At 34.0% G+C, this 10,738-nt stretch overlaps 1 protein-coding gene across 1 annotated transcript; it reads left to right on the top strand.

The window, feature by feature from the left end:
- Positions 1–1,818: 1,818 nt before the first annotated feature.
- LOC142357953 (neuronal acetylcholine receptor subunit beta-2-like) lies at positions 1,819–4,566 on the top strand. The gene is made up of 3 exons (XM_075409434.1): positions 1,819–1,861; positions 2,362–2,620; positions 2,938–4,566. Exons 1-3 carry the CDS (start codon positions 1,819–1,821, stop codon positions 4,490–4,492), a joined length of 1,857 nt encoding a protein of 618 aa, XP_075265549.1. The 3' UTR covers positions 4,493–4,566.
- Positions 4,567–10,738: the final 6,172 nt, after the last annotated feature.

Below are 10,738 nucleotides of genomic sequence, written 5' to 3'. Positions count from 1 at the left end.
CAACTCAACCAGAAGGTTGACTTCCATAAACTTTCGTCATTTCAGAACTTACAGGTTTCGTGTCTTAAGCAAGGTTACGTGTCTCCGCAAGAAAATTCTGACTTAACAAAAAATATTCCGAAACGCTTCGCGATTCTCAATAAACGCCAGAAGTTCCCAGTGACTTCAAGCAGAGTCACGTAACCTATACTTAATCCATCGGCATCCTGCTGCTAAAAATGTATATATTTTGCAGGTGGTATAGGCAAAATTAATAACAAATTTTTGCAATTTTTCCATTGAAAGGTCTATCAAAATCAGAGACGTCAGAGCTATGCTAGTCGACTCCTTTTGCACTGTGCAATATCTGCTTCTACCGTCAGCCGTCAAGAAACGAGTCAAAATCATCTAGTCCTATTTATGGCATTTTATCAGAAGGACTTCACTTCAAGGAAAAATTTTATCTTGTACATAAAGTTTCATAATCATTTTTCAGTAAAAAAAAAACTTACGAAGTAATCATTATTCATTTTATTGAAGTATATTGAGATAGCATAAGTTTTTTTTCAGATCTCATCTCATTTGGCATGACATATATTAAGACTCCTCTCAAATGTTATAAGCTAGGTGTTTAATCAGAAATGAATTGCTGCATCGCATCTCAGCTCTCTTTCAAATTTTTTTTCTACACGGATGCAAAATTTCTCAATGCTTTTTAACAAAAGTTTTTACTTTCAAAACGATATGTATTGAAAGTAAAAACTATTTTATTAATGTTGCTAGTTATATATTCACTAATGTATTAATGTAAAACCATTAAAACATTTATCAATATTTTCTGTTTACTGTATTATATACTTTTGTTCCGACTATTTTTCTCAATTGTTGCTGGCCAAAATTTGGAAGTCAGAATGGTCCCTCGAGAACTGTCAGAAAACCTTTACGGTGCTTGGGTTATCCTCTGCTCCTAAATTAGTCACAAGTTTTAACAAAGAGAGATCAAAACTGGTTTTGAAATTCTAAGTTCGGGCATCCTGGAATGGCACTTCTTACTGATCATACACTTATCATACTAATACTTGTCATTTATGACGCCATACACATCATGCACTATTTCCTAAGACCATCTTTGCACGATTACAAGGAAATTATTTATTGATTAATACGGTTATGGGGAAAATGCTATATCATGCTACGGATATTTTAAAGTGAAATCCACATCTAGCTTAGTTCAGGCAATGTGAGCGTCACAGTTGTGATTGCTTAAGCATGTCTTGAAAGTTTGTATAACTTTTTTTATTATTACCAGGAAAACATACAACACATATTTGACTTTGTGTGATTACCGGTAGTCAAAAACGAGAATCTATGACAACCGGAACTTTTTATGACCGACAACCAAACCAAGTTGAAAATATTATGTTTAACTTGTTGAAAAACACAGGGATTTTTTTTTATTTAGTCAATACAACAGTACGAACAAATTTATACCATATGCAATCCAATAATGAGTGGAATATGAATTTGGCCTTCAAAAATACAATTTCTTTTAAATTAAGCACGTATGGCGTAACCTGTTTGGCCTCACTTTTCCCTCTAGACACTCATATACAATTATAAACTGAATCCGGATAATATAAATTGATGTTTGGACAATAGATGGAAAGACAACAGATCGAAAGCAAGAATTGGGAAAATAGATCGAAAACTAAATTCTTCAATTTGGGTGTTGGCCAATCAGATTTAAGCACTCACTTCTAATCATCGCATATCATGCTCGATCTTGATACTTTGTTTGGTTGTGATAGGCTCATATCAAGTCCCACGGGCCACTAAGACATGACCATGGGTCGCCAGGCACGGCCAAAAGCGGTAATTTCACGTCAGCTAACAAATGATGATTAATTTTAGCCAGTGAGAATAGATAAATATTTTCGATCTACTGTCTCAATTTTATGGTTTTCGGTCTATTGTCTTTTCGATCTATTGTCCGGTCACCTATAAAATACATCTGAGTTTAATCGGTTTATATACCGCAAGGTGTTGTGTAAACAATTGTCATGTGGTTAATGTAGTTGTACATGATCAACTAAAGGACAACAATTAATTTTTCCAAAATATTTATACGAGATCTTATTAAAACATTTCTACCCCACCACATGAAAATATGCTTGACCAAAATGGCTAATGAAAAGCTGAAAAGAAATTAAGTCAACTTTAACTAGGAAGCACAGCCATGCAATTTTTCTTAGTTATATTAGAAACTTAATTGTAGTTATTTTTCACTTACTTTTGTAATGTAATTTTAGCCCCTTCCCCTCCAGCCCCAACTAGACTTTTTGATTTTTTTCCCATAAATCGAGGTGAACACTAGAAGATAAGATAAAATTACACAATGTTTAATTTCAGGGTCGGCTAAATACACCAGATGGGACGATGACCTTGACCCGCACTTACTCCTAGAATGCCCCGAATGTCTGATAGAGCACAAACTGCTGCCCCGGCTATCCCGGCTGTATCCCCCGCGTGGGGTGGATGGGGGGCCTCTGGAAGTGAGCTGCAAGATTGTAATCAAAGAATTGATGGAGATGAGTGTAAAAGCTGAAACTCTTCAGATTATGGCTTGGATCAGATTGATTTGGTCAGTTTTATAGCCAAGTTACCCCCCCCCCCTCCCACGGCCCCGCGCCCTCTTAACAAATTTGATCAAATCAAAAGATAATCAGTGACTACTTTAGTACTGGTGTAAATTCGTTTTTATTAATGTTTAAAAAATAGATTACATTTTAAAAATCAGTTGTTAGTTTATTTTTTTCATCAAAAATATACTCACTGGTCGACTTTTCTTCAGTAAATGTCTTTCAATGGTTATGTTTTTATTTTCGGCTATCAATCATGTCTGAATTTTTGTTTTTGACTAACATTTGGTTTAAGAATCCTTTCTTCATTCGTTTTCAGGTACGATTACTCCGCTGCCTGGGACCCAGACATCTTCGACATCCATGAAGTCCGGCTGGTACCCAAACAGATCTGGGTTCCAGACATGATGATAAGCAACAGTCTTTCCAACTTTGAGATCTACCGCAGCGATTCTAACCTCCCAGTAATCGTTGGCTTCGACGGTTTCCGCTACTGGTCGGTTCCTGTCATCATAAATACAAAATGCACAGCCGATGTTACGTTTTTTCCTTTCGACATGCAATTTTGTAAAATAAAACTGAACTCCTGGACATACCACGAAAAGATTCTGAAACTGAAGATCTCGGAATTTGAGACGGGAATGGAGGGTCACGTGGGCAATATCGAATGGACGATTGTTCACGTGAAAGGGTACCTTTTATTCGAGCCCCCGATTACTAATCACCCCCTATATGTCAACGAATCAATAGAATATACCTACATAGAATATAGAATGGCTTTGAAACGAAAACCCGATTTCTACGTAAACACACTCGTAGTACCATCATTGCTTTTATCCTGGTTAGGAGCTGTCATTTTTCTCCTTCCCAGCGAATGTGGGGAAAAGTTGAGCTTTTCAATAACCCTATTTCTCGCTCTCTACATCAATCAAGTTATCGTTTCCGAATTTTTACCCCCAAGCGCAGATACCTATCCTTTGATCGCTAAATTTTACATGCTAATCAGTATAATTCTTGGAGGTTCAATTTTTCTAACCGCTGTTATTTTGATGTTCCATTTTAGATTAAATCATGCTACACCGGTAAAAAATTCACTAGCTCATAAATTATTTATGCTGCTAGAAAAAATTGGCTCTATAAGCGTCTTGGGACTCGGTCGGAAAACAAAAACGACAAAGCGCAGTCGGCCAAAATCGAGTGAAAAGTTTCATAACTCTTACGTAACGAGAAACTCGACAGCTCTCGTAGCCAATTACATTGAACTAGCGCATAATGAAAACGTGATTTGCGATGAGCCGGTAGTTATGAAAGCTTCGCCTAAAGAGCCGAATCGGCTTTCGAGTGTCAAACAGCCGAGAAGTAATTTTTCGACTCCAGTTAAAGAACCGAATAATTCTGCAATCAAAACTTCATCTTTGAAATTATGCGGAGTGAACAAAAATGGAAACGGGATTATTACATCACCAGGCGGTTGTGTTACGTCATCCAGCTCTTGTGCTATGCCAACTGAAGCTCAAATTGCGTCACCAAGTGGAAGTATTTCATCACCGTCTGCGGCAGGTGTTACGTCATCGAAAGGCATTCTTACATCACCAGTGTCAAACAAACGACGTGTAATTGGATGTTCGCCAAAAATCGAGGAGTATTTGAAGGAAATTTTGGAAAAGCTGGATATAGTTGCCAAGGACGATACGGCGGAAGTTTCCTTGAAAAGATGGCGAACTCTGGCATCGGGACTGGACCGGATTTTTTTCCTGTCATATTTAGTCATCATGGGGATAACTACTTTGTACTTTTTCCTACTCGTTCTCTCCATCGAAAAAGTTAAAAATAACATGGACTTCGATTCTATCTTAGACGGCTTAGATCAATAATTTGATTTGTAATGCAGAATCAATTTGCTAAATTAATCAAAAAGATATTTTATAAATTGATTATTATTTTGCAATGCATTGTTTTGCAACAAGTTAGAAACATTGGCAGAAATCGGCACCAAATTTTACCGAAACGTCTGTTCAGGGCATCAAAATGTATGAACTCTAGCAAGATCTTTGCACGTGTTTCAAGAATCATCTTGAGAAAAAACTTGTCAAGACAACAAAAATTTTAATTAAGTTTGGAGTAACACAATTTGGTTAGCATCTCCCATGTTTCGACAAGAAAACAAGATCGATCTGTTTTCCCGCAGTCGAGACCAAATGGTTACCTTGCAAGATTCTGCCAGAAAAAGGGTCTTATCGTTAAAAAAGTTTAAAACAGTGGCAAATTTTCCCTGAGAATGTGAAAACACTCTACAGACATTTGCTTTCGTATTATTAAATTGCTCAGTTCACTGTGGGATTTGCTATATCATAACAAGTGATGAAAGAAACATTGAAAAATTTTTAAACATGTATGTGCTTCAATATCAGGAAGCAAGTGCCATAAAAATTAAATGTCAGTATTGATTTGAGAGTGAAAAAGCACATAGTGCTTTCAAAAAAGTCTATCTTACATTTTGTGTTTTGCTAACATAACGTTTTTCAATGATTAAAGACGCACCCGACGAAAATGGTCACTTTTCTCATCCTTCCAATCCGTTCTAAACTCATCCTATAGCAGAAGGCCACTCGTTCTGATGTTTACACACAGTTTGAAGAAAATATTTGGTGCCAATTTTTTTTGCCATCAAACAATTTTTCTCTCGATCCAAAACGGGAAGTTTCATATCAATGTTAACGTCGATGACATATTTGAATTGAATGTTTCCACAAAAAAATCAATGATGGTTTCATTGGTTGCTTCTGTTGATACTGCGTGTGAATGATTTAAAAAGCATTAAAAAAGGTCATAGAAAAGCATCCAGTGCTTTCCAGCTTGTAATATACAATGTTTCCTTCGACTTTTTATTATTTGAATGAAATTTTTGCGTAACTCATTTCGTTTGCAATCAAAATTAGATAGCACGTACCACAAAAACCAACTGTCAGTACTCAATTAAGAATTAAAGAAACTCATAGTTTTTGCCTAAAATTTGTGTACATTTAAATTGCAACCGTTCAAAATCTTTTATTCAAAATTAGCTATAAAGGACGTTTTTTGCTAAAAGGTTTGGAATATAGTTTGTAGGATTTTTGCGTCAAAAACAGTTAATTCGCAAGATTCTTGCTAGCCGAATGGAAATCTTGCAAGAATTTCCAAGACGAATAGTTATCTTGCAAGATTCTTACAAGACAAATGGTTATCTTGCAAGACTCTTGCAAGACGAATGGCTATGTTACAAGACTCTTGCAAGACGAATGGTTATCTTGCAGGATTTATGCAAGATGAATGGTTATCTTGCAAGAACTTGCAAGAAAATCTTGCAAGACGATGCATCGTCATGCAAGATTCTTGCAAGATCTTGCAAGATAACCATTCGGTTTTGGCTGGGGTCCTTGCCTTGGCAACATGAATCAAGTTTCGATTCACTGGTTTGTACCCTAGAAACGGCGATACATTTGGTAAACAAATAAATGCGCCAAAAATAATTAGATGTGAAATCGAAGTCTATATTGTCTTCATGTTTCGGAAGACGAAATAGATACCTAAAACAACTTAATTTTTGGCAGGAAAAAAACCCCACGGAAAGAAACCCACGCTTGACTTTTAACGAGCTGCCAATTTAGCGAGTTTAGCCATGCCTTACGGCCAATGGCCACGCCTCAGCATCACAAATCGAACAAACTATCACGACCAAAATTCAAATTCAAAATGAGGGTTCAATTCCGTGAGGGTTATTTCCGTGGGTTTTTCCGTGGTATTTGACGTTACAAAACTATTGGTTATTTTTTTTCTTGCTCTCAAACTCTTTTTTGTTGCTAAGTTTGCTTATATTAGTTTCACAACGACTTCGCGTACATATAAAAAAATTTAAATAAAAAAAGTAAATTAACTGAAGGATATTCCACCGATTATCTTTTACAGAAAAAAAATCCAACTTCAAATAAATAAAGCTCCGCAAACTTGCACATGGCAACAAAAGTTCCGGCATAGTCGTCGTCTTCCGAAGTCTATAATAACAAAGCATTACAAAACAACAAAGTATTGAATACGAGTAAAATTATTCATAGTATCAGAAAATGCTATTTTTTTTCGAAACACAGCTGGTCGAGTCACAAAACAAGGAGGCGCTGTACTGAATGTTTCCCGTATTCCAAATCATTTCAATCCCAAATTTTTGAAGCAAAACAAAGATACTTGTTTGGGATTCGATTTCTCACCAAAAATAAATCATCTATTGTTTATAATTTTTGAATATCTAGAATTGGCTGCGCAGAAATGTTCACTTTTCTTAACAAAAAATTTTTTTTCATGTCACAAGTTTAAGCCAATGATTACTTAAAATAGCATGCAAAGAGTGAAAAACAAACTCTGTGAAAATGAGACTATCGCAAGAAAAGAATGTTGCTACAACTTTTCAAAAACTTTTCTTATTGGAAATCAGATTTTTAAACAATTGCCTCCGGAAAGTGTCAATGTCTAAAAAAACGGTAGAAAGCACTGACAATACTGTAAAAGCAGAAAAATAATTGCAAGCGGTTGCTGACAAAATTTTATGTGCAAACGGTACACAACTATATTCGACAAAAGCACACGGTTAAGTGGCAATAATAAATTATAATACCGTCAACAACTTAAATGATTCTTTTTTAGTATTTTTGACCAATACATTACGATTTATTCAGAAGTCTCTCAAGCAAATTAATTAGGGTCAGATCGATTGCCTATTGGATCCGATGCCCTCAGAACTTTCCAATGAAAAAATGAAAAACAATTTAATTTTCAGCGCTTAACCTTGAAGTCTCCTCAAGAAATCACCCAAAGCAACCGAATTGTATGATTCTGTATAAAAAGTAAAAGTTATTATCGCTAAATTATTAGTAGCCATTGAAACGATTGTTAAAGTTGATTGATCACAAGCATATGGTAGGAAATTGTATTTCATTTTATTCAAGAAAGCTAAAAATGATTGGTTTCCATTTTTATGTAATTCCATATTCTTGCAAAACGCGCCGTTAATTAAAAACGGCATGAAAGTATATGAACATATCCATAACGTTAAATTGCAGTTGACGCAATAATATCACAAAAGTCTTAAAATAGATGATTGTCTGCGATCTCAAACAAATAAACTGTTCAGAAACTTTCTGAGTTTGAAGGATCTTGCAAAGATTTGAGGTGAATAGATGATCAGTGTTTAGTATCAATCAACAAGTGAGAAAAATTTAAAACAAAATATTTTAATATGTTAATATTTTTGGTCAGCTTTGACCAGCAAGAAAACTCAAAAAAAAATAATTTTTAAAAAAATCAAAAAGAAAAACAATCACAACATAAATCTGGTTTGCTTCTAGAATTTTACTGGCAGCCTACAAACTGTCAGAAGTTTCTTCAAGTATATATTCCAAGAAGAACCCGATTGATATTTCTGAAGTGAGATCTGTGAAGTAAAGCTTAATCTGGAATTGTCATTAGAAGAATTTATCGGAAAATATAGAATTTATACATGGAATTTTTTTTAAAAAAATAGCATGAGCGAAGAAACATTTAGCTAGTATCTTACCGCTATAAGCAATATATAAGTTACAAAAGAGCTCTGAATTGAAAAACAGAATTTTACAAAACAGAGAGTTATTCGTCCACAATTATAAGTTTCAACATTTTAATCATCTTGTTGAAACTGTTACATAAACTATTACATAAATTGAACTTTAAAAAACCGAGTATCTTTGGTTAATTTTGGTTTGCAGCGGACTAATAAGTTATGCCTTGTTGAAACTATTGGGAAAGGAACAAATGAAAAATTAGATCATAAGAACCTGAAACAAAATTGCTTTTACAACAAAAATTTTTTAATAAAAAAAAATTTTGAACTTCAAAACCGATAAACTACACTGAGCTGATTCAAAATCTATTTTTGTTTTTTAATTAAGTGAACGATTTCAAAAAGCTGGACTGACATTACATTATTTTATTGAAAATGTTCTGCAAACTGCCAAAAAAAATTAGCCTGTCACTATTCTAATAAAATTAGCCTATTATTATTCTAAGAAAAGTGTAAGAAGAGTTCAAAAACTTTCATTTTAAACACATTGAAAAAATAATATAGGTTGAGAAATAATAGTAGTAGCAAAATATGCAAAGGTGGTTTCTTCATCTCCAATAATAGGAAAAATCAATGAGATTGTAAAAGCTTGCATTTCTGCCCTTTTGTTTTGCGATAGCAGTTTTGCGAGGTCAAACAGCAACATTTGTCAAATTTCAGAAAAGAAAGAGTATGGTTTATTTCAACTCAGCTTAAAATGGCTCTATAAATAGTTATAGAACCACTCTTTTTCCCAATTCTATAGACACGCTACCAAGTCAGAGAGCTTAAAGATCTTTTACACACCTTAAAAAAATCTGGCCGTTGATGTACTGGACGTAATGATGGCGTTTACATAAACTATTACAGATATATTTCATGATAAATCTCCAAAATTCTCCAAAATTGAATAAAAAATTGAGTATCTTTGTATAATTTTGATTAGCAAGAAATTTACAAAGAACACAAGCGGAAGATGAATCTAGTATTTTACTAGAATTAAATTGGCAACCTACAAAAAGCCAGAAGTTTGCTCAAATAAATTTTTCAACATTAACCCACGTGATATTTCTGATTTGAGAATTGTTAGTTAAAACTAAATCTGGGCTTCTCACTACAGTATTTATTTAGAATGTATGTATAATTTACGCATAGATTTTTAAAAAAAATTAATTTAAGCGAAGAATAATTTCCCCAATTCCTCACTTGTTTGAAGCAATACTTAAGTTACTAAACAGACCTGTTTTAAAATAAAGCTGTTAAAAAACTGGCAATAAATTGTCCAAACCTATAGGTTTTTGACATTGCGTATCAAAGCCAAGTTGCAATTTGTCAAGCTGTTAAAAAAACCACAAAAAATTTCATAAAACTATTCGTTTTCATGAATAAGCAATTTTATTTTTTCGTAGTTTTTTTAATCGTTTCATTCTTATTTTTTTAACGACAATTTTTTTTGTAGGCATATTTGAGCGCACTTGATATTTTAGGCTGTTATCTAAGGGTTATAAAGACCTTAACACCACTTGCTTTCTAAAAATACTCGTAGACTTTTTAATTTTGCTGTTTTGTTGTTCTGTCGACAAATCGCGTTATAAGCAAGACTCACGGGCTCTCTGACGAAACATTGTTGAGATTTTTTAGAGACATGATCAAAAATCTTATAGTTCAAAAAACTTTGCTGACCATAGTCTTCAAAAAAAATTGTTTTGGATTTTGCGCGTTTTTGTGGTTAATTTCAGATGTACTGTCAATTGGTACCTCTAATGACAAATCCCATTGGTTTCTTAACGAGAAGTCACGACCTTTGTTATTTTTATGGTCGCTTCCATTCAGAGCTAACTGTTTTAAGGATTTTGGTGCGACTTGTTTACAAAAACGCTCGATTTTTGCCACTTTTTTAATATTTTATTTGTTAGAGAGAAAACAAAACCTAGAATTATTGAGACTAATATATATTTAGACTGATATGTGAATACAATGTTTATAGCTACTTGTTTCCTGGACTGCGGCACCATTTAAAACGAAAATTTTCCATATTCGATTGATGACTGCATTTACGGTAACTTTTTTTCGTGGTACCTTCACTATTTTATAAATTACATTTCCTCAGATGAATCGTTTAAAGGTTATTATCAATTTCAAATTACAATTGCGTGTCTCAGACGTTTTGACTCAATTTTGATGTTTGTGTTTGCTTTCTAAAATTTGGTAACCTAAAAGTTTTTGGGACGACATACTCAGACTGCACAGCTTTGACAATCCAATTTACTGAAGAAAACTAGAAAAAATTTACTCTTCCATTTTCTGATTCTTTTTGATTGTTGTTGTTTTGTTTGTTTTCTTGTACGCATTTTTTATGATTTGACTACTATCATTAGCCGCTTGACCCTGGAAGCCAGTAGTCGGCGCCATAGGATGTTCATGCTTCTGAACTGTCATTTGGGACCTTTCCTGTTATGTTTTTTCAACTTCGTCAAGAAAATCAAGCACAAATTTACTTGGCTATATACAATTT

This window comes from Convolutriloba macropyga, unplaced genomic scaffold (genome assembly GCF_964194025.1).
Source record: "Convolutriloba macropyga unplaced genomic scaffold, txConMacr16.3 SCAFFOLD_6253, whole genome shotgun sequence".
In the NCBI taxonomy this organism is placed as follows: domain Eukaryota; kingdom Metazoa; phylum Xenacoelomorpha; order Acoela; family Convolutidae; genus Convolutriloba; species Convolutriloba macropyga.
This window is presented reverse-complemented; position numbering and strand designations above follow the sequence as displayed.

Coding starts and splice junctions, on each gene's coding strand:
- LOC142357953 (XM_075409434.1), top strand. CDS start 1,819: ATGACCATGGGTCGCCAGGCACGGCCAAAAGCGGTAATTTCAC. Junction 1,862..2,361: donor GCCAAAAGCGGTAATTTCAC/GTCAGCTAACAA, acceptor CTAGAAGATAAG/ATAAAATTACACAATGTTTA. Junction 2,621..2,937: donor GCTTGGATCAGATTGATTTG/GTCAGTTTTATA, acceptor ATTCGTTTTCAG/GTACGATTACTCCGCTGCCT.